Below are 25,457 nucleotides of genomic sequence, written 5' to 3'. Positions count from 1 at the left end.
ACCCTCACTCCTTTCCCTCTAAGTATAACATCCTTCGTCTGAAATTAAGTTTTCTATATGCCACCAGATATGGTATGCCTTTTATGAAACTAATGAACGTATTCTTAAGTAATAATTAAAAACAATATCTATAGTCTTAGAATCTAACTATAAATGTATTAATAATGAAAACTTGTGCTTAGATAATGTACTGTCAATATTGGGAACTGTTAACATTGTCTTTCTCCGCAAAAGAGGGATTTTGGAGCTATACAAGAACAATACAAATATATAAGGGGAAAAACATTAGCACAACAGTTTCACAAAGCTAGAAAGAATCATGAGCAGTATGAAAAGACAAGGAAAGAAAGGACCACAAACAATACAGGTCAATTCAACATTAGATGAGGGAATATCTGCAGCTGATGGAATGTCAGACAAAGAGTTCAGGATATACATGCTTCAGATGATCTGGAGTCTCAAGGAAGACATTATACAGCAAATTCAGACAATGAAAAATCACTTTGACAATGAATTACATAAACAAATCAAAGAAGCAAAAGATCAACTCTATAGGGAGATAGAGGATATAAAAAACAAACAGAAATCCTAGAAATGCAGGAAACAATAAACCAAATTAAAAACTCAAATGAGAGTATTACCAGCAGAGTAGAACACTTAGAAGATAGAACTTCAGACAATGAAGACAAACTTTTTCAACTTGAAAAGAACATAGGCAGCTCAGTGAGAATGTTAAGAAATCATGAGCAGAACATCCAAGAATTATGGGATAACATCAAGAAACCAAACCTAAGAGTTATTGAGATACAAGAGGGTATAGAGGTCCAAACCAAGGGAATGAGCAATCTATTAAATGAAATAATACTATAAAACTTCCCAGACTTAAAGAATGAAAAAGAAATCCAAATACTAGAAGCCTACAGGATACCGAATGTACAAAATCATAAGAGATCCACACCAAGACACATAATAATGAAGATGCCCAACATACAGAATAAGGAAAGAATCTTAAAAGCCACAAGAGAGAGGAAGCAGATTACATTTAGGGGTAAACCAATCAGGATAACTGCTGGTCTTTCAACACAGATTCTGAAAGCTAGAAGATCCTGGAACAACATATTTCAAACGCTGAAAGAAAAAGGGTTCCAACCAAGAATCATGTATCCAGCAAAATTAAGCTTCAGGTTTGAAGATGAAATAAAAATCTTCCACGATAAACAAAAGTTAAAAGAATTTGCAGCTAGAAAACCAGCTCTTCAAAACATCCTTGGCAAAACATTACAGGAAGAGGAAATGAAAATAACAATGAAAACCAACAGTGGGAGGTAGTACAGTAAAGGAAAAACTAAGCATAGAGGAAAAACAAATCATGTTAAGTAACATACATAACCAAATATGGCTGGAAATACAAACCATATCTCAATAGTAACCCTAAATGTTAATGGCTTAAATGCACCAATCAAAAGACATAGGCTAGTAGAATGGATTTAAAAAAAATCCAACAATATGCTGCCTATAGGAGACTCATCTGATAGGAAAAGACATACACAGACTGAAGGTGAAAGGTTGGGAAAAATCATATCACTCATATGGACCCCCGGAAGCAAGCAGGGGTGTCCATACTTGTATCAAATAAAATAGACTTCAAGCCAAAGTTAATCAAAAGGGATAAACAAGGACACTACATACTGCTCAAGGGAACCATACACCAACAAGACTTGATGATCATTAATATATATGCCCCAAACAATGGTGCAGATACGTTCATCAAACAAACACTTCTCAAGTTCAAGAGTCTAATAGACCACAACACAATAATCATGGGAGATTTTAACACACCTCTCTCACCACTGGACAGATCTTCCAAACAAAAGTTGAATAAAGAAACCATAGAGCTCAATAATACAATTAATAATTTAGACTTAATTGATATATACAGAATATACCACCCAACATCAAGTGGATACACTTTCTTCTCAGCAGCACATGGATCCTTCTCAAAAATAGACCATATATTATGTCACAGGGCAAATCTTAGCAATTACAAAGGAGTTGAGATACTACCATGCATTTTATCTGATCATAATGGAATGAAATTGGAAATCAATAATAAAATGAGAAAGGAAAAATCCTACATCACATGGAGATTAAACAATATGCTACTGAATGAACAAAGGGTTACAGAAGACATCAAAGAGGAAATTAAAAAATTCTTAGAGGTAAATGAAAACTCATTCACAACATATCGAAATTTCTGGGAAACTATGAAAGCAGTACTAAGAGGAAATTCATTTCATGGAGTTCATTCCTTAAAAGAAGGAAAAGCCAACAAATAAATGACCTCACACTACACCTCGAAGCCTTAGAAAAAGAAGAACAAATCAGCAGCAAATACAGTAGAAGGCAAGAAATAATTAAAATTAGAGCTGAAATCAAAACAAAAGAAACAATCAAAAAAATTGACAAAACTAAAAGTTGGTTCTTTGAAAAAATAAATAAGATTGATAGACCACTAGCCACGCTAACAAAGAGAAGAAGAGAGAGAACCAAAATTACTAGCTTATGGGATGAAAAAGGCAACATCACAACAGACAATTCAGAAATACAGAAGATAATTAAAAATTATTTTGAAACCCTATACTCTAATAAAATAGAAGATAGTGAAGGCATATGAACTTAAGACATATGAACTACCCAGATTGAGTCAGGAAGTTATAAACAACCTAAACAGACCAATATCAAGTGAGGAAATAGAAGAAGCCATCAAAAGACTACCAACCAAGAAAAGCCCAGGACCGGATGGATATACAGCAGAGTTTTACAAGAACTTTAAAGAAGAACTAATACCAATACTCCACAATCTATTTCAGGAAATAGAAAAAGAGGGAGAACTTCCAAATTCATTCTATGAGGCCAATATCACCCTGATTCCCAAACCAGATAAAGACACCTCAAAGAAAGAAAACTACAGACCAATATCCCTAATGAATTTAGATGCAAAAATCCTCAATAAAATTCTGGCAAATCGTATACAAAAACATATCAAAAAGATTGTGCACCCATGATCAAGTAGGATTCACTCCTGAGATGCAAGGATGGTTCAATATACGGAAATCAATAAATGTTATTCACCACATCAATAGACTTAAAGATAAGAACCATATGATCATCTCCATAGACGCAGAAAAAGCATTCGACAAAGTACAGCATCCCTTTATGTTCAAAACATTAGAAAAACTAGGGATATCAGGAACTTACCTCAACATTGTAAAAGCTATCTATGCTAAACCTCAGGCTAGCATCATTCTAAATGGAAAAAAACTGAAGGCATTCTCTCTAAAATCTGGAACAAGACAGGGATGCCCTCTCTCACCACTTCTATTCAATATAGTTCTCGAAATACTGGCCAGAGCAATTAGACAGACAAAAGAAATTAAAGGCATTAAGATAGGAAAAGAAGAACTTAAATTATCACTATTTGCTGATGATATGATCCTATACCTAGAAGACACAAAAGGGTCTACAAAGAAACTACTAAAGCTAATAAATGAATTCAGCAAAGTGGCAGGATATAAAATCAACATGCATAAATCAAAGGCATTCCTGTATATCAGCGGCAAATCTTCTGAACTGGAAATGAGGAAAACCACCCCATTCACAATATCCTCAAAAAATAAAATAAAATACTTGGGAATCAGACTAACAAAAGAGGTGAAAGATTTATACAATGAAAACTACAGAACCCTAAAGAGAGAAATAGAAGAAGATCTTAGAAGATGGAAAAATGTACCCTGGTCATGGATAGGCAGAACTAACATCATCAAAATGGCGATATTACCAAAAGTTCTCTATAGGTTCAATGCAATGCCAATCAAAATCCCAATGGCATTTCTTGTAGAAATAGATAAAGCAATTATGAAATTCATATGGAAAAATAAAAGACCCAGAATAGCAAAAGCAATTCTAAGCAGGAAGTGTGAATCAGGAGGTGTAGTGATACCAGATTTCAAACTGTACTACAAAGCAATAGTAACAAAAACAGCATGGTACTGGTACCAAAACAGGCGGGTGGACCAATGGTATAGAATAGAGGACACAGAAACCAATCCACAAAATTACAACTATCTTATATTCTATAAAGGGGCTAAAAGCATGCAATGGAGGAAGAATAGCATCTTCAACAAATGGTGCTGGGAAAACTGGAAATCCATATGCAACAAAATGAAACTGAATCCCCTTCTCTCGCCATGCACAAAAGTTAACTCAAAATGGATCAAGGACCTTGATATCAAATCAGAGACTATGTGTCTGGTAGAAGAAAAGGTTGGCTCTGATCTACATATTGTGGGGTCGGGCTCCAAATTCCTTAATAGGACACCCATAGCACAAGAGTTAATAACAAGAATCAACAAATGGGACTTACTCAAACTAAAAAGTTTTTTCTCAGCAAGAGAAACAATAAGAGAGGTAAACAGGGAGCCTACATCCTGGGAACAAATTTTTACTCCTCACACTTCAGATAGAGCCCTAATATCCAGAGTATACAAAGAACTCAAAAAATTAAACAATAAGAAAACAAATAACCCAATCAACAAATGGGCCAAAGACCTGAACAGATACTTCTCAGAGGAGAACATACAATCAATCAACAAGTACATGAAAAAATGCTCACCATCTCTAGCAGTCAGAGAAATGCAAATCAAAACCACCCTAAGATACCATCTCACTCCAGTAAGATTGGCAGCCATTATGAAGTGAAACAACAACAAGTGCTGGCGAGGATGTGGGGAAAAGGGTACTCTTGTACACTGCTGGTGGGACTGCAAATTGGTGCAGCCAATTTGAAAAGCAGTATGGAGATTCCTGGGAAAGCTGGGAATGGAACCACCATTTGACCCAGCTATTGCCCTTCTCGGACTATTCCCTAAAGACCTTAAAAGAGTGTACTACAGGGATACTGCCACATCAGTGTTCATAGCAGCACAATTCACAATAGCTAGACTGTGGAACCAACTTAGATGCCCTTCAATAGATGAATGGATAAAAAAAATGTGGCATTTATACACAATGGAGTATTATGCAGCACTAAAAAATGACAAAATCATGGAATTTGCAGGGAAATGGATGGCATTAGTGCAGATTATGCTAAGTGAAGCTAGCCAATCCCTAAAAAACAAATGCCAAATGTCTTCTTTGATATAATGAGAGCAACTAAGAACAGATCAGGGAGGAAGAGCAGGAGGGAAAGATTAACATTAAACAGAGACATGAGGTAGGAGGGAAAGGGAGAGAAAAGGGAAATTGCATGGAAATGGAAGGAGACCCTCATTGTTATACAAAATTACATATAAGAGGTTGTGAGGGGAATGGGAAAAAAAAAAACAAGAAGAGAAATGAATTACAGTAGATGGGGTAGAGAGAGAAGATGGGAGGGGAGGGAAGGGGGGATATTAGAGGATAGGAAAGGTAGCAGAATACAACAGTTACTAATATGGCATTATGTAAAAATGTGGATGTGTAACCGATGTGATTCTGCAATCTTTGTAATGTTTTGAACAACCAATTAGAAAAAAAAAAAGAACTGAAGAAGGGTCTTGAGGAAGATTTACTAAAGGAAGCAGCAGACCTGTGAATATTCTCACTGTTCTAATTTTGTAATAATCAAGACAGGCTAAACATTTACTACATTAAGACCATATGTCCCAAGACCTAATTCTTTCCTCAGGTCTGGTCTTATAAATGCTGGTGATATTCCAGGTATGGTTTATTATAATCATTTTATAATGGCTTCAATAATAGGTTATCTTTGATAAACATTAAGAAAAATGATAGTTCAGCTAGTGTAATAACTTGCAAATAATCAATGCTAATTTGCAGGCTTGTCTAAAGAATGTGTAAACAAACTAGAGATTACCAGTTGCCCTTAAATGTATCATAAAATTATAGTTTCTATTTTCTAGGTGATTCTGATATCATTAGGAGCATATCAGAACAGACTGATGAGAAGTAAACCATAAAGAATTTTTCTTTAATAAAACTTTCCAGAGCTTGTTTTAAAAAGGCAGTGGGAGTTGGGGGAGCAGCAGAGAATTTATGAGAAGTTCTGTAATAATAGAAACCAATTAATCAATTCATGGAATAGAGTTCTAAGTCCGAGGCTTAAAATGATACAGTAAATATTCTTATGTGGAAAAATTTTAAAGTCAATAGCAGTCTTTCCATAAAGCCTAGGACACACACACACAAAAAAATGGGGTTTTAAAAATTTTAATTAAACTCCTTTTCTAGAGAAAAACCTTTTTTTTCTTTCATTACAGTGTTACTACCAACTTTTAATCAAAACAAAGTTTGGCAAATCAACATCAGTATATTCATCAGAAACTAGCAGAGCCAGAAATGTTTTTTTAAAAATAAAACAAAAAGAAGTCCATTCAATAAAAGTAAATTTAACAGTCACAAATCATCCAGTACTTACCCTTTAACCTGGAGGCATCACACATATTCTTCACAGTTTTTGTGAATTCATCAAATTGTACTTTGTCATCTGTGAGAAAAATGTATTTAATAGATAAGCCTCACTAAACAAAAGCCAAATACAATAAAGCAATCTATAAAAATTTAAATCATTTGATGTACTCATAAGAACCATATTTCCTTTTCATATTTTCGAGTAACCAAAAGATTAATTTCATGGAATAATTATATCTTAAAACCATAGAAGTTAAGCTAAGTTCTCAATTGCTATCAATTAAGAGAAATTATAGATATAATCCATATTCCTAAAATATAAATCTAAGATATACTCCTAGTCCAAACTAAAAGATAGATCTCAATCATAGTTTAGATCTTCAACTGTTCCAAGTTAAAAATTCTATGTCAGGTAAGTTTAAAGACTTCTATCAGAGTGCCCAGTGGTTCTATAACTATAATATTTAAGAAGTAGTTATATCTATTATTTTTATATAAGATCACACAAGTATGAGATTATAAAGTCAAAGTGACAAACACAGGAGACAGAAGCAGCTCTGTTTTCCTAGTCAGAAACAAGGAAATAGTTTATGATCACAAACTAGAACAAAGTACAGAGAGCAAGATGTATCCCCAGTAGATATAAAAAAAAAAAACCCTACATAAATTTAACTATACAGCTACCTTTTTTCTATCATGGCTTCTTATTTAACACTTGGGGCTTTTTTTTTAGGAATTATAATCTATAGTAAAATAGCATGTCTTTATTGCAGCATTTTTTCCTGCTTCTGTCTTTTAGTAATGCCCCTACATCTCTCTAACTACAAACACTCTGCCCCTGAATCTATCAGTTTGTTCCAAGTAGTAGTATTATAAAATTCTAATAGATCTTATAACATCTAATCATCCCCTCTGTGTTCACTGGGATACGCTGTTTTTCAATAACATTCTTCCCAACTCGAAGGTACTCAAAGCATATTGGGTCAATTTAGAGAAGTGGTAAATTAGATATTAATATTTTTCTATATAACAAATAATCAACTTTATTTATATTTCCAAACTATATTTATTGGTTTTTTAAAACCATGCTAGAAAATCCCTTGTAATACCTGAAATCATAAAATCACAAGATTAAAACAGGAGGAAAGGTTCATGACATTTAGTGTAGATAGAAATTTATTTGTCATGACCCCAAAAGAACAATCAATAAAGCAAAATTTGACAAATGGGATTGCCTAAAATTAAAAAGTTTCTTCAGGGCAAATAAAACAATAAGAATAAGGAGAAAACCTATTGGTTGGGAGAAAAATATCTGAAAATCACATATCAGATAAGCAGCTAATACCTAAAATCTATAGATAACTTAAACTAGTTAAGAGCAAGAAAACAATACTTTTTAAATAATGAACAAAGGGCTCAAATAGATCTTTCTCAAAAGAAGATATACAAATGACCTATAGTCAAGAAAAAATGCTCAAAATCTCTAATCAGAGAAATGCAAATTCAAATCTCAATGAGATATCACCTGACATTTAAACTGGCTGTTATCAAAAACAGAAGATAAAAGATATCTTTGTATATCTCAATTTTAGTATTTGGAATACCCACCATCAACAGTTGTGAATTTCAGTGCATCTAGGAATTCATCTTTTTTTAAATTACTATTCAGAGTAGACAGAATGTTCCACAGGTCAGAGACATTCATTTGCTCCTTGCTGATATTATGGAGGTTCTCGGTTACATCAGACAATACTAACAGGAACATAAAAACACAAATTTTATAACATGCTTATTCACGAAATTAATACAACAAATTTATTTGGAATAGTCAAGAATTAATGGTTTTGTGGTTAAAAACAATAACAAATATAGTATAATTGAACAGCCAGCTTTTAAGTAACAAAACACAATAAAATATTTAACCCAAGTTAATATATCTTTGAGGATTCTGCAATATTTCAAGAACTTATAGGGCACCAGGAACAGTGGCACACACCTGTAATCCCAAAGGTTTGGAAGGCTGATGAAGGAGGATTACAAGTTCAAAGCCAGCCTCAGCAACTTAGTGACATTCTAAGCAATTTAGAAAGACTGTCTCAAGGTAATTAAAAAAAAAAGTGCTGTGGATGTGTCTCAATGATTAAGTGCCCTTGGATCAATCTCTGGTACCAAAAAAAAAGGAAAAATAAGAAGAATTTATAGGGCCCTCATCCATGAAAAATTATAAAGAATAATTTCCCTTGAACTTTAGATTTACAAAATTCTGAAGTCTGAACTCACAAACACTTCCTATTAATAAAATAATGAATTAAATAACATTTGTTCTATATATTCTCCTCAAAATTCTCCCCTGGCTCCTACTATTTCTTTAATCTATCACCATAGACAATGGAAAGAAGTTTTGTTTATATAAGAATTTCAATAGAAAATCATTGTGTTTTAAATAGGAGAATTAAATTATCTTATTAAAATTTATAAAATATCACTCTGCTGCTATAGAGAGAGAATAGATTCTCTGGAAGATCAGACAGGAAAATACAGAGAAAAAGATGACAGTGGCTTTGACAAGGCTGACAGTGATGGAGCTAATAAGTGGAGAAATTCAGGAAGTATTTTGAGAATGAAGCAGAGAGTATTTAATGATGTATTGAACAGAAGGCTAAGGAGGGTGGGACCATGAAGAACTCCTAAGTTTGAGTCTTAAGCAACTGTGTAGTGATGTCAAAGACAGGAAAGCCAAAGTTTATTGGCAAACACATTAAGTTTGAGATAAATCAGAAGTCAAGAATAGAGATAATACTTGAAGCAGTAAGACTACTCTAGAAGAATCTTAAGAGAATGGGAATCAGATTGAAGGCTGGAATTATGCTAATACTTAAAATTCAGCCATAAATGCAGCAGCTAGCAAAAAGACCAAAAAGGAAAGGCTAATAAAGTGGGAGGAAAATTAGGAGATTAGAGTATTAGAAAACAAGAAAGATTTTCTAGAAGAAACATGCATCTAACCTAGAGTTTAAATAAGATGAATATAGAAAATTGAACACTGTATTTAGCAAAATCAGATTTAAGTTTTTGTAAAGTTAGTATGGAAAGGTAAGGACAAGAACCTGAATGAGTGTTTTTAAAAGAAAGAAAAAACTCGGGTTAAGAGCGTGGCTCAATGCCATAGTGCTTGTTCAGCAACTGTGAAGCCTTGGTTTAAAACCTCAGCCTTGGTTTAAAAAGTTGCCCAAGAAAGAACTGGCAACATAGTACAATAAGAATAGAGAGATTCACGTTCACTTTCACCACCAAACAATTTCTATGCCAAATTTTAAAATACCAATAAAAACATTTGGTAATTGTCAGATATGGTGACACATGCCTATTGTCCCAGAACTTCGGAGAACAAGGAAGGAAGATATCTTGAGTCCAGAAGTTCAAGACCAGCCTGGGCAGCTTAGCAAGACCTCCATCTCAAAAAAACCAAAAATTTTGGTAATGTAGTAGATGAGCAGAGTAAGAGCACTGGAGCTAGGGCCATGTGGAATGAACGGGATTTTAAAAGACTCTTGAATTATAGACCCAAGTCCCTGGACACTAAACTCAAAAGAAGGGGAATCAATGCCAAAAATTAAGAATGAACATTAACTGTGTATGTGCCTGAGCAGTCAGATGGCATAAAGTGGAAGTTAAGAGGATAAGCTCTACCTGAGTTCTAATCTTAATGCTACTACTCAGCTGTGTGATATTAGGGGTTTTTATAAAACCTCCCTTTCTTGTTTCTCATCTAAAATCTTGATAACGAGTTGATATGAGAATTCATGAAGTTATATTTAAAATTATAGAATACTATTGGTACATTATAAGCACTCAATAAATGTGAGTAACATGATAGAGATCATCACAATCATCATGTAGTACAACTAAGTCTAGAGTTGTAATTGAGATGTCCACATAAAGTCAGGATCCTGGGAAGTCTTCCCATCTGAAAATTAGGACTAAAACAATTTGGTCACCTTTTTAAGAACTTAAGAAAAAAGTCTGATCTTTGCCTAAGGTCTAAAAGAGAGAAAATTTTTCCAATGATAAACTCAATCCCAAGACTACCATCTGAGAATATCACATTTCAAATCACACAATACACACGTGTCCTGGCTTTATGTAGACATCTCAATTACAACTCTAGACTTAGTTTTACTACATGATGATGGTACTGATGATGTTCTTTATTATGTTACTTGTATTTATTAAGTATGTATAATATTCCAGACTATTCTAAAATTTTAAATATAACTTCATGAATTCTCATATCAATTCTATTATTTATTATTTATTAAAAAATCAATTTCAACTCTACTATTAAGTTTTTTAGATGAGAAAACGAATTCCAAACTAGGAACTAGCATAAAAGTGGCACACTTAGTTATCCTTATGAAGAAAAAATAAGATTGGATCCTAATTTCACCTGATTTATAAAAATCAATTCCAGATAAATCAAAAGATTTATTTATTAAAAGAAAAACTGTTAAACTTTTAGAAGACAATATTGGGATATAGCCTCAAATTTGAAATAAGTTTCTACTTCCTATTTAAAGGTCATCACTACATATGAAAGATATAGGAGGTGAAGGTGGACTTGAAGTTAGAATGGGGATTTTAAATAGCTACTTCAGTGGCTCAAGAGGCTGACACAGGAGGATCACAAATTCAAAGCCAGCCTCAGTGCAAGGCCTTTAGCAGCTTAGCAAGGCCATAAGCAACTTAGTGAGACCTTGTCTCAAAATAAAAAATAAAAAGAGCTTATAATGTTGCTCAGTAGTTAGGCACCTCTGGATTTAATTCCTAGTACCAATTTAAAATTAAAAAAAAAAACAAAAAATCTATTTCAAGGAGTAGGAGAATGAGCTAAGTATTTAAAAAAAATTCACAAAATTCCAGGGTAGCGTTAAGGGCCAGCAGCCATTGTTTTTATAATGGTACCCTGTATAATCTGTTAACTTGTGTGATTTTCTCCAGAAATGCTGTCAGCCACAAGGAGATGGTAGATGATTGGGTTCACTCAATACTGGGAGCTTTGTTACCTAAGTGCAACAAAAGTACAGGGAAGCAGAGAATTCAGAGTATCATGTAAATACAGATTAGAGAATTTAAACTGGATAAGGAAGAAAAGTAAAAACAGGAGGAGACTGATAAGGAGAAAGTAGAGAGGTAAATGGATGGAAGGTCCCAATAAGGTCCCAATGAAGAATACATGCCCCAAGCAATCTGATGAGAAACAGAAAAGAAGTAAGCATAAATACACAATATTAAGAATTAGAAAGAAAATATAACTACAGATATAAATAAAAATATACTATACAGAGCTGGAGTTGTGGCTCAGTGGTAGAGTGCTTGCCTACCACATGTGAGGCACTGGATTCAATCCTCAGCACCACATAAAATAAATAAATGAAGGTATTGTGTCCAGCTACAACTAAATAATTATATATATAAAACACTATACAACTCTATGCTAATAAAATTTTAATCTGTGAAATTGAAATTCCTAGGAAAAATGAACTGACAGTAAAAATAATCTCTTTGTCTTTATTGTCTTCTATAAGAGACAAATCTACTTGAAGGTAAAAATAACTGTTAATTAAAATCCACCATTACCCAATATATAAGGACAAAATAACATGCTAAAAAGCCATAACTTTTAAGTACTAATTTCACTCCATGCAAAATATACATATGCAACTTTACCCTTTTTTCTGGTGAGCTTTGTAGTAGCAAAGACTATCTTTCATATTAGCACACTTACATTTAAACACAAAGCTTGGTACATGTTAATGGCTTATAAAAGTTATTGAATATATTTAAATATAAAAGAAAAAGGTGATCAAACAGCAGAAACCAGAAATTCTGCGTATTAGTACTCAAGACACTAAATGGCATCACTTTCCCAAAGTGAGAAGACATTTCAAATTTTCTCCAAAAATGAATCTAATACATATGGTTCTAATTCTCTATATGACATGTGGGGATAAAATACGAGATTGTGACAGTTTTCATTTCACTTGCATGTGGAAGTTATTCTAGAACTAGGCTTCAGTAGTGGATATTTAAGACCAAATATAGGTATTTAAGTGAATTAATGCAAATATTTTTCAGAAATTTTAAGTATATCAAATAAAAAAACTAGAAATTTTCAAAAATTATACTTTCAACTAACCACCAAAATAAAGTTTAGGCAAAAAGAACATATCCCTCATAAAAGATGTAGAAATAGCATCTGACAAAATTAAGAATTAATTATAACTCTCAATAAACTAAGCAAAGAAGAAAAATTCCTCAACCTAATGATGGGTATCTATGAAAAATCCACAACTAATGATATATTTAAGGATGAAAGTGTATCTGCTTTTCTCTCTACCAAGAACAAAGAAAAGATTTATAGTTTTAACATTTCCATTCAATCAACTCTATAGTACAGGTCTAACCAGTATAAGAAAAGAGAAAAAAATTAAAGACATCCAGATTGGAGAAGAAACAAATCTGCTTTTATTCATAATTGATGTGATTTTTATATACAGAAAATTCTAAGGAACAAAAAATTACTAGAACAAATAAACTAAGCAAGTTCTCAAGACCCAAGATAAATATATACAAGTCAAATATATTTCTACATACTAGCAAAAACAATATGAAAATAAAATTAAGAAACCAATTTCATTCACAATCACATCAAAAAGAATAAAATACTTAAAAATTAACAAAAGAAATGTAAAAGCCTTGGAAACTGAAGGCTAAAAACATTGCTAGAGAAATTTTTTAAAGATCTGAAAGAGATAAGAGGAAGATAGAATTTTAGAGGAAGGGTATACACACACACACACACACACACACACACACAACACAGTTACTCTGCACAAGATTTAAACAGAAGGCTGTACCTCAGCAAGGTCGGTAACTAAAAGAATTCAGTGCAATTCAACATTGGATAATAAAATAGTCATAGAGACACAGAAAGTTTGGAAACTTTGAAAATAAAACAAATAATACATTAGAGATGAGCCAGCTCGGCTGATAGTGGCAGCTTAAGTGCCACCAGCCCAATGCAGAGGGAAAGGGAACACAGGCAGAGAAAGAGGAAAGCATGGCAAATAAAATTGGTTTGGGGGAACCTGTGGAATAGAGGAGGAGGCTGATCTTAACTGACCCAGAGATGGTGGGGGAAGTTATTGAGGGAAAAGCAACCAAAATCACTCATTTCACAGTTCTCAGGGAACCAGACTCTCCACAGTGGTGGGAGCCATGTTGAAGCAGCCATGTGGCATTAAAAGTGAGAGACTGGAAACTCACAAAGGAAGTTGGCAGACTGACCCAATCTAGTCACCCTGCTGAGTGTGCCTGGACTAGCATGACCAAAATAGATGCAAAGACAAATGTGCCTAGAGTGATCCAGGCTGGGGATATCAAGGAGAGAGAATACCTTTGTTGTTGACAGCCCATGTGAGCAATTGAGAAGGTACCAGTAACCAGCCAGATGGGGAATCTGCACTCAAGGCCTGATCATGGGTAATTTACATCCATGGCACTGGAATATGTGGAGGTTTAGACTCTTCACTCTAAAGTGGAATTTGGGGAAGGCCCAAATTCTGAAACCCAGATGTCCAATAGAGATTGGCATCTGCCCAGCAAGAAAGCATGTAGATCAAATCCCTAATACCACCTGACAGAGTTCCAAAGGTCAGCCAAGACTAAACCCCAGCTTCTGGAACTTCCAATGCAGAACTCTGCACCAGCCCCACTATGGAAGTACACCGTTTGTCAGCACTCCTCAGTTTAGACCTTCCTATACTATGAGAGGAGAAACTAAGAGTTACTACAAATGGTTTCGGCTCCTGGTCAAAACAATTGACAGCTTGGTGAGAAACAAGGAATAGAATTTAAAACCCCCAGCACTTCAACTAAGGGTCACAGAACCCCAAAACAAATAAATAGATAAGTGGTAATACATACACACACACAAAGAATGGCACAACAGCATAAGCAATAAACATGCATCTTTGTCTTAGTTTTGACCACCTCAGTGGAAATAAGATCTTTATTTCTCTTTAAGAATTTTTTTTCCTGTTTCCCCATTTTCCTTTTTTTAAAATTTTTATTGTATATTTTATTTTATTTTACTTTTTCTGGTCTGTGTGATTGTATGCAGATTATATGCAGTATTTGTGTGTTCTTGCTGCACTGATAAGTTCAAGAATATATATTTTTTTCTTGGGGCTAGAGTTGTGGCTTAGTGGTAAAGCATCTGCCTAGCATGTGCAGAGATGCTCAGTTCAATCCTCAGCATCACATAAAAATAAATAAAGGTATTGTGTCCAACTAAAACCAAAATGTATATATTTTTAAAAATAATATTTTTCATATATATTTATATTATTTTTCTTTTTTAAATATTTTTGTAGTAGATGGACACAATACCTTTATTTTATTTTTATATGGTGCTGAGGATGGAACCCAGTGCCTCACACGTGTGAGGCGAGCGCTCTATCAACTAAGCTATAACCCAAGCCCCATATTATTTTTCTTTTAATTTCTTTTTCACCCATGTATTATTTAGCCTATGTTTGATTTTGGTCGGGTAAAATTTTATGTGAGTGGGCTGGGGTTGTGGCTCACTTGGTAGAGTGCTTGCCTAGCATGTGTGAGGCACTGGGTTTGATTCTCAGCTTGATTCAGTTTGATTCTCAGATTCACATATAAATAAATAAATAAATAGATTTTAATTGATGTGGATTTGGTTTATTTTGATCTTGTATTTGTTGTACCGTGGTTTTTGTTTCTCATCCCTTTACTTTTCACTCTTATCCCCCATTAATAGCCAAATTTTCCTTTTTACCCTTCCTCTCTTTCATATTTCTATTTATTTTTTAACTCCTCTATCTTTATAGATGTCATCTGCTACTATTTTCTACTTCTCCATTTTTAAATATTTAATTTTTAAAATTTTAAAATATTTCAAACTTTCTCTTACCTTTGTACTCATATTCTCTTCACTTAAAGAACTGTAATTGCACTATATGATAGAATTATATAGTTTATAATCCCTACCCTTTCGTGTTGTTGTGATTATTAATACAGTGGACGACATAGTAGACACCTGCTATTTTAAGTCTTATCTAGTTCATGGTTGTTTACTGTTAGTGCATATGTGAGTGGGCTGGGGTTTAGTCTTGGCTAACCATTCCTACATATGTGTTAATTAGTGTTATGAATGTCAAAGTGGACACCAGATATTTATTTTAAGACTGTACATCACTTGCTTACATCATTACTATTCCTTGCTCCCCCTTTCTCCAACAGAGGCTGAAAAGTGAATGGGGCACTTTAAGTTCACAGAGTAGAGATTCTTCTTCTGAGTAATACAGCTCAGATAACAGTAAATCTCACTCCACACTTGAAAACTAGCCCCTTTCAAATCTCAACAGTATATCAATACACAGAGAGAGAAAACTCCCAAACCAATAACCAGGCCCTAAGAAGGAACAACTAGAGGAGGATCTCAAGTCCTATGGCTGGACATCTACTAATACAGCAAAAACAGAGAAGTACCTAGAAGAAAAAAGACAATTACATACCAAAAAACATACACATAAAAGAGGAAGGGGATCCATCTCCACTGATGTGCCAGTCCAAGACCTCTGAAACATGAGGAAACAGCAAACAAATCTCCCCACAAAATTCATAATCCCCCCACAAAGGAACACACAGATATGAAGATAGATGAAATTCCAGCAAGACTATAAAAAATGATTAATGAACTAAAAGATCTAAGGAATGAATTAAGAGAGCAAATAAAGAAGAAAGACCAGTTCAGTAAAGAAGTAGATTTATTGAAAAAGAAAACAATCAGAACTCCTAAAAATAAAAGACAACAATGAATCAAATTTAAAATTAACTTGAGGAATATTTCAAGATGTCGGAATAGAAAAGGTCACCTTCCTGGTTACTCTGTGGCATGAAACCAAGGAAGCAGATAGGCAGCTTCTCAGCAAGGTGGGTGGAAAAAGCGGGGGGTACTGAGATTTAATACTGGACATTCAAAGGAGATTGGGAACTCAGGAGATTGGATATAATAAAATAAGGAAGTACTCCACAGCTACCACAGAGACAGCAGCCACAGCAGTCCCCCCATGTGCAAAGTGGAGGTATAAGGGAATTAAAGGAACCCACATTTTTAGGAGGCCTGAACTCTTTGAACTGCAAAGAGTTCAAAGATCAAAGAAACTGCCCCACTAAAATGAAAGATGCTGCACAACATCATTGTGAGGGAAAGAGCTGCATCTCTCCCAGCTGGCTGCATGCAGAGGATGGAGGAAGGAACCATTTTGGAGCCGTAGAGTTGGGGCAGAAAGCCGGGGAAGCCAATTCCTAGTAAACCCAAGTTTGACCTGAAATACAGGCCTAGCAAATCCACACCACACGACAGAGAGTGTGCCTAAATGACCAGGAAAAAAAAAAATAAGAAGAGGGTTTTACACTGGTCATGGAAACCCACTGGCTTTCCTCCTCCCCTCCAAACGACCACTTGCAGGACCCACTGGGAGAGATGCCCTTGCTGTGAATGTGAGAGGTTGGAGGCAAGAGAGATCAAGTTTGAAGACTAAACCCAAAACCAGGAAACCTGGAGTCCACAGGCGACTGAAGAAACCAAGAATTGGCTCCTCTACTGCACAAGGGAAATCCAGGGAGATGCCTGGGGTGCCATCTTCCAGCAAGATTCAGCAACTGATAGGTCCTGGAGGTGTTCCGATTTAAAATCTTGAGAACAATTACCATTCAAGGAAGAACAAGGAGCCTAGTAAGCATAAACCCTGCATCCAGGAGTTCTACTTAAGGGATTTCCTCTCTCACTCCAGCAAACCCCACAGTGAAGGTGGACCAAGCATCGCTCTCCAACCACCATACCTAACACTGCTGAGAAGGAAAACAGAGTCTTTTTAACTAAAAAAAAAAAAACCCTTTTCATCAAGATCTTTTGTTTTTAATTTTAATATATTTTATTTTCTCTGAATGGAGACCTTAGTGTTTCATGGATATTTGTATTCATAATTGTTTTTTTCTCATTTCTAGCATTTTTGAAGCCAGTTCTTTTTCATGGATCAGTATTTTGAGGACTAGGATGCTTGATTAGTACATTTCAGTTTTGTTTTGTATACTTTTATTTTTACTTTTTTAAATTTTATATTTTTCTTTTTTTTTTAAAAGAGAGAGTGAGAGAGGAGAGAGAGAGAGAGAGAGAGAGAGAATTTTTAATATTTATTTTTTAGTTCTCGGCGGACACAACATCTTTGTTGGTATGTGGTGCTGAGGATCGAACCCGGGCCGCACGCATGCCAGGCATGGCGCGCTACCGCTTGAGCCACATCCCCAGCCCCTAAATTTTATATTTTTCTATCGCTTATCTGTTTCCTTTGATTCTCTTTCTCTCTTTTCTTATTCTATAATCAACCTCTATTGTTCTTTCACTCTTATTTTAATTTTTTACTTAATATTCTACCTCTTCCATCATAATCATCACATCTTAGATCACTTCTGTTCTCTTCCTGTCCACAATTTGAAATTGTAAACCCTTTTGCAAACTTACTTTTTTATTGTGAGCAATAACTGATCATATAGTTTATTTATTATGACAATTAATATTATAGATGTCATAGCAGGAAATAATTGGGTTAATGCTGTATATTGTTTGCATTGGTTGTTGTTATTTTTTGTCTCCCCCAAAAAGTGAGGTATGAGAAACATTCAAGGACACTGTAAGTGCACAGAGTAGAAACTCTACTGCCTCAGATCCATACTGTTAGATACACAAACAACATCAAAAAGCAAGGAAATAAATTGCCCCAAACAAACCAAGATACTTCAGTAACAGAATCCTTCTACACCACAGTGGAAGAAATGTCAGAGGAGTGTAGAATGTACATAGTTAAACTGATCTACAAGTTAAATGATGATGTAAGGAATAAAATCTTAGAGAAAACACAGGAAGTAAAAGATCACTTCAATAATGATTCTTTTTTAAAAATCAAGCAGAAATCCTTGAAATGAACAAAGCAATACTAAATTAAAAATTCAATGGAAATCATCACCAATAGACTAGGTAACTTGGAAGACAGAGTTTCAAGCAAGGAAGACAAAATAAAGTTGACTATGGAGAAAAGATGTTAAGAGACCATAAATAGAACTTCCAAGAAATATGGGATAACATGAAAAGACGAAATATAAGATTTATTGGGGGCTGGGGATATGGCTCAAGCGGTAGCATGCTTGCCTGGCATGCGCAGGGCGCTGGGTTCAATCCTCAGCACCATATAAAAATAAAATAAAGATGTTTTGTCCACCAAAAACTAAAAAATAAATATTAAAAAAAAAGATTTATTGGGAGAGATGGAGAATTCTGCAAACAAACCAAGGAAAGGCTCAGTTCTTCTGAGGAATCTTCATACTGCTTTCCATAATGGATGTACCAATTTGCAGTCCCACCAGCAATGTACAAGTATACCTTTTTCCCCACATCCTCGCCAACATTTTTTTATTGCTTGTATTCTTGATAATTGCCATTCTGACTGGAGTGAGATGAAATCTTTGAGTAGTTTTGATTTGCATTTCTCTAATTGCTAGATATGTTGAACACTTTTTCATATATTTGTTGATCTACTGTATTTCTTCTTTTGCTAAGTGTCTATTAAGTTCCTTAACCCATTTATTGATTGGGTTATTTGGTTTTTTGGGTGTTAGTTTTTTGAGTTTTTATATATCCTGGAGATTAATGCTCTAGCTAAGCTGCATGTGGTAAATATTTTCTCCCATTCTATAGGCTCTCTCTTTACATTATTGATTGTGTCCTTTGCTGAGAAGTTCTTTAGTTTGAATCCGTCCATTTGTTGATTCTTGACAATCTCTTCAATGACAATAATATCAAAAACTTTCAAAATTTTAAGCATGAAATGGAAAATCAAATACAGGAGGCTTACAGGAAGCCAAATATACAAAATTACAACAGACTCACACCAAAATACATCTTTATGAGAATGCCTAACTTACAGAATAAGGAGAGAATAAGGATATAAGGATAGAAGACCCATAAAACTCCACCAGAAAACTTCTAAAACTCATTAATGAACTCAGCAAAGTAGCAGGATGTAAAATTAACACCCATAAATCAATTGTTTTCCTATACAGCAATGATGAATCAGCTTAAAGATAAATTAGGAAAACTACCCCATTCATAATAGCCTCAAAAAAAAAGGGAGAATCAATCAAACAAGAGAGGTAAAAGACCACTACAATGAACACTACAGAACACTAAAGAATTAATATTGTCAAAATGACCACACTATCAAAACTGTTATACAGATTTAATGCAATTCCTATTAAAATTCCAATGATATTCTGTAGAAATAGAAAGGGCAATTGTGAAATTCATTTGGGAAAATAAGAGGCCTATAATAGCCAAAGCAATCCTTACTGAGAAAAGTGAAGCAGGAAGCATAATAATACCAAATCTTAGACAACAGAGCTGTAGGAGAATGAGGTATACTACCCATTTACAATAGCCTCAAAAAAAAAAATACTTGGGAATCAACTTAACAAAAGAGATGAAAGATCTATGTAATGAAAATTACAGACCCCTAAAGAAAGAAGTAAAAGAAGACCTTAGAAGATGGAAAGATCTACCTTGCTCTTGGATAGGCAGAATTAATATTATCAAAATGGCCATATTTCCAAAAGCATTATACAGATTTAATGCAATTCCATTCAAAATCCCAATGGCATTCCTCCGAGAAATAGAAAAAGCAATCATGAAATTCATTTGGAAAAATAAGAGACCCAGAATAGCTAAAGCAATCCTTAGCAGGAAGACTGAAGCAGGTGGCATCACTATACCAGAACTTAAACTACACTACAGAGCAATAGTAACGAAAACAGCATGGTATTGGCACCAAAACAGACTGGTAAACCAATGGTACAGAATAGAGGACACAGTGACTAACCCACAAAATTACAATTATCTTATATTAGACAAAGGTGCCAAAAACATACAGTGGAGAATAGATAGCCTCTTTAACAAATGGTGCTAGGAAAACTGGAAATCCAAATGCAACAAATGAAATTAAACCCATATTTCTCACCATCCACAAAACTTAACTCAAAATGGATCAAGTATTTAGGAATAAAACCAGAAATCCTGTGTCTTATAAAAGAAATAGTAGGCCCTAATCTTCATCTTTCTTAATAAGATTCCTGTGGAGTAAGAATTAAAATCAATGAATGGGATGGACTCAAACTAAAAAGTTTCTTCTCATCAAAAGAAATAATCTGTGAGGTGAATAGAGAGCCTACATCTTGGGAGCAAAGCTTTACCTCTCACACATCATAGCACTAATCTCTAGGGTCTATTGAAGGGGGAAAAAAGACCTAATTATATACTGTTAGCAAGAGACTTATCTCATAGGCAGAGACACACACAGGCTGAAAGAAAAAGGATTAAAAAAAATCCAGGGCTGGGGCTGTAGCTCAGTGTTAGAGCGCTTGCAGTGCACGCATGAAGCACTGGGTTCGATCCTCAGCACCACATAAAAAAAATTAAAAACAAATAAAAATAAAGTTATTAAAAAATCAAGAATCAAAAAAAGCAGGAATACCTATTCTCATATCCAACAAAGCAGCTTTCAAGCAAACATTAGTCAAAACATACAAAAAAAACTCACTATATATTGGTAAAGAGAACAATCCAAGATATAATGATTGTGAATATTTATGCCCCAAATTCATTGCACCTAATTACATTAAGAAAAAAAATAACTCTGGACATTAAATCCCAAATGTACCCTAATACAATAATATACAACAATTTCAATATACCCCTTTCACCAACAGACATGTAATCCAAACACAAAATTGTTAAAGCTATTTCCAGCCTAACTAATACTAAAAATCAAATGGATGAAACAGAAATCTTCAGAACATTTCACCCAAAATCAGCTAATTTCATTTTCTCAGCAGTTCATGGATTTTTTTCCAAAATGGACCATGTTCTAAGCCACAATGTAACTCTTTTCTTTAATATTTATTTTTTAGTTATAGGTGGTAGACACAATATCTTTATTTCATTTTTATGTGATGCTGAGGATTGAATCCAATGCCTCATGCGTGCTAGGCGAGCACTCTATCACTGAGTCACAAGCTCAGCCCTACACAATGTAAGTCTTAACAAATACAAAACAAAGAGAGAAAATCCCATGCATCCTATCAGATCAAAAATGGAATAAAACTAGAAATAACATCAAGAAAAATTATAGAAACCATATAAACACATGGAGATTGAACACTACTCTTTTAAATGAATAATGGATTGAAGATGAAATGAGAAAAGAAACTATGAAATTCTTAGAAACAAATGAGTAGAAATACAACATATCAATATGTCTGGGACAGTATGAAGGCAGTTCTAAGAGGAAATTTTATAGCATTTTGTACATAATTAAAAGATCCCAAATAAATAATCTAATGCTACACTTCAAGGCCTTAAAAAGGTGTAGTATATGAATGTTAAAATAAATAGAACAGAAATAATTAAGATCAGAGCTAAAAATGTAATTTTCTTTGAGTTAACTGATAACTTCAGAGACATTTTCTAAATATACAAAATGTAGAGGACTGTTAAGCAACAGAATTTGTGTCTAAAGCAATAACGTACTAAAATCTTTATCTAGTAATCAGAGAACAAGTTTTAGCTACACAGTATTACCTAATAGAAAGAAGAACTGTATGGTCTTCATATTTCTGTTATCTTACATAATACTTAATGTTTCTATTTTAGCTCAAACACAAAATTGTCCTACAATTCCATAAACATTTACAAGCTACTAGTTTGGAGAAACAGGCTGTTCCAGTGACCCAGACAGTGCTGCTTACTTCTGATTAAAAGAAAGAACTACATAACTATACTATGTCTATATATAAATATACCACAGTGAAATTCAGCTTTACGTATATCTGTAAAGCACCAATTAAAGAAAAAATAAAGAAACAGAAGGAAGACCAGTAGAGGAAGGGAGGGAAAGAGGAAGTGCTGAGTACTTGAAATGGAAAAAATTTTATTCCATGCATGTGTGATTATGTCAAAATGAACTTCAATATTATTTATAACCATAAATTACTAATAAAAACAGAAAAAAATAAAATATAATTAGTAAGTCCAAGATATCAAAACATGAATGTACTTTGTTAAAGTCCAGAATTTCAAGAAAAATTTGAGTTATTTCTCATCCTATAAATTCTCAGTTCACAACTTGAAAAAATAAAATTCAAAAAGCAGATATACATAGACATCATAAGCCTCCTCCTATGATGCACTGAGATGGGCACAACATCACTTATGTGATATCATGATTTTAAAAATTTTGGAATCTAAATTAATTCATGAAGAAATGTAAGGAATTAATGAGTGATATTATATAAAATAACTAGTCACTGTTCTTCAAAAATGTTAAGGTTGGGTTGGGGTTGTAGAGCCTTGTCTAGCATGTGTGAGGCACTGGGTTTGATTCTCATCACAGCAGATAAATAAAATAAAGGTCCATTGATGACTTAAAAAAATGAAAGATTCAGGAACCACCCCAGGTTGGAAGAGACTAAGGACATATGACAACAAAATTTAATGTGTGATCCTAGATCAGAAAAAAAAATCATGGAATAACTGGTGAAATATTAATAAGGTCTAGAAATCAGTAAGTAGTGTTGTATCAATGCTAATTTCCTGGTTTAGATCTTTTTACTGTGGTTACACAAGACATTAACACTTCTCTTCCTAGTTTTGTAACTGTTGGGAATGTAAAATTAGCTTAAAATTTTTTTTAAAAATGTTTTATTTTTAAATCATGGAGGAAGTCACAATTCACAGATGATCAGTTACCATTAATTATTTTGGGGAATTTATACCAGATAAATTAATACTTCTCTATAGACAATACATAAGTATAGCAGTGGTAGGTGACTTCTGATTTTAATGACTCCAGGAAGGTAAGTATAACTTTCTTCTGAGCGCCAAATATGTACTAATCTAGTACTTTGATAATCTAAGGCTTTAATTCTTATTAAAATGCAAAGAACTTTGAGAAATAGAAATGAGGCAGGGTGGGCTGGGATTGTGACTCATCGGTAGTGCACTTGCCTGGCATGTGTGAGGGACTAGGATTCTCAGCACCGCATATAAATAAATAAATTAAAGTTCTATCAACAAGTAAAAAAATAAAAAATAAAAAAACCTTAAAAAAAATAAATGAGGCAGAGTATCAGCAGCACAACTATAAAGGAATCAGAATAAACATCTCCCAATTCTCCTTAATATATCATATTCTTTTTTCAACTGAGTTATTTGAATTATGCATTAACATATGAATGACTAATTTTTAAATATTTTAACTATTAAATACTAAATGCAATAAAAATGTCAAAAAAATTCTTTAATGAGAATAGACAAAAAAAAAAGAGAATAGACATGACTAAGTAACTTCAGCTGGGGACTACAGAAAGAAGTGTTTAATTAGGTTCCGTACACAATACTTCTGTGATGGAAGTAGCCCAGAAGGGGAGTATGCATATTGATTGAGAAAACATTGCCCATCTTTAGGAAGATGATAAGGCCATGGAGGTTACAGATGAATAGTATTATTTTCTCTTGATATCCACAGGAGATAATGCCTGAAGTACTAGAGGTATCATGTATTGTTAAATTGTGGAATGCTAAGCAAAAATTTCACATAGATTTCCTATGTACTTGTTCAAATAAATTATAAAAAACATCCCCAAAGGAAAATAGGAGTAGAAATACTAGGGTAAATAGCTCTAGGGAGTTATTAATCATTGAATAAGAATCTCTAAGTTTTCCTAGAAGGGGGTTATCTGGAAAAGGAACTGCGTTCAAAACCACAAGATTATACTCACTGGCCTATGCATCAAAAGTAATAGTTACACATGATATTGATTATTAAAATGTTTGCAACTATGCAATAATTGCCTCATTCTGGTCATTTCAGAGATGACTAAAGCAAATAACCACCTAGAGTCTGACTTATAAATGTGATACTAACCCAAGGTAGTAATTGCTGGTTTTTCCTCTGATGAAATCTGTTTTAGAAGGGTGGAAGGCCTTCTCACAACTAGTTTCTCAAGTTTTGGAACATTTGAAATATCAATTTTATCCAAAGATTTACTGAGGCTTATAACATTCTTCAAGCTTTGTGGTACAGACTTTGGGTCATGAATTTCATGATTGCTGTCAACTCTGCCCAGGAATTGTCCTACTGGCCAAGAATATCTTGATTGTTTAAATTCAGTGTCATCATTCTCCATAATATTACTATGATATTGGAGGCTGTTTCCATTCAAATTCTTGAGTATTGAAGATTCAGATGGTCTGGCAGGTAAGCTTCTTATCCTACGTTGTAGAGAGTGCCCTGCTACATTTGGTAATTCACTGTCTAAAGTAGTTTCATCCGGGGCTGAATCTTCAATAATTGCTAAGTAAGAGAAACATATTTAATTATTTCATTACTTGTATAATTTGTATTATATTTCAAAATATCACAACTAAGTCCTTATAAAAGTAATTCAAGAAATTACCCATTGCTTAAGTATATAAAATGAAGTATAACAAATTTTAAAAATTAGGAGACATAATGATGAAGAGAGTTAACTATTAACTAGAATAAACATAATAGCTTAATATATTTTAAGTATTTTCATCCAAAGCTGTTTAAAGTTATACTGAAACTACAGTGATAGTGTAACTAGAATATGATTCTCATTCTCTATTCCTTCACACTTTAGGAAGACATTAGGCTATATTGTTGGTGGAACTGCAAATTAGTACAACCACTTTGAAAAAAATGGAGATTCCCCAAAAGACTAGGAATGGAACCATCATATGACCAGCTATATCACTCCTTGCTATT

The 25,457-nt window shown here is 33.8% G+C and overlaps 1 protein-coding gene and 1 non-coding gene across 2 annotated transcripts in view; one reads left to right on the top strand and one right to left on the bottom strand.

Annotated features, from left to right (window-relative positions):
• LOC144256210 (EF-hand calcium-binding domain-containing protein 13-like) overlaps nt 1-25,457 on the bottom strand; it is a 58,170-nt gene that overhangs the window by 14,630 nt on the left and 18,083 nt on the right. The window contains exons 3-5 of the mRNA XM_077801285.1: nt 24,594-25,022; nt 8,077-8,220; nt 6,476-6,544 (exon numbers count right to left, since the gene is read on the bottom strand). Of these exons, the coding sequence (XP_077657411.1) occupies nt 6,476-6,544; nt 8,077-8,220; nt 24,594-25,022 (642 nt within the window). The remainder of the gene's footprint in view (nt 1-6,475; nt 6,545-8,076; nt 8,221-24,593; nt 25,023-25,457) is intronic.
• On the top strand, nt 5,627-5,754 carry LOC113178450 (small nucleolar RNA SNORA72). The gene has a single exon (XR_003300206.2). It is a non-coding gene; the product is annotated as a small nucleolar RNA SNORA72 (small nucleolar RNA).

Source organism: Urocitellus parryii, chromosome 7 (genome assembly GCF_045843805.1).
Source record: "Urocitellus parryii isolate mUroPar1 chromosome 7, mUroPar1.hap1, whole genome shotgun sequence".
NCBI lineage: Eukaryota > Metazoa > Chordata > Mammalia > Rodentia > Sciuridae > Urocitellus > Urocitellus parryii.
Note: the sequence above shows the minus strand (reverse complement) of the source record. Positions and strands in the feature narration are given on the sequence as shown.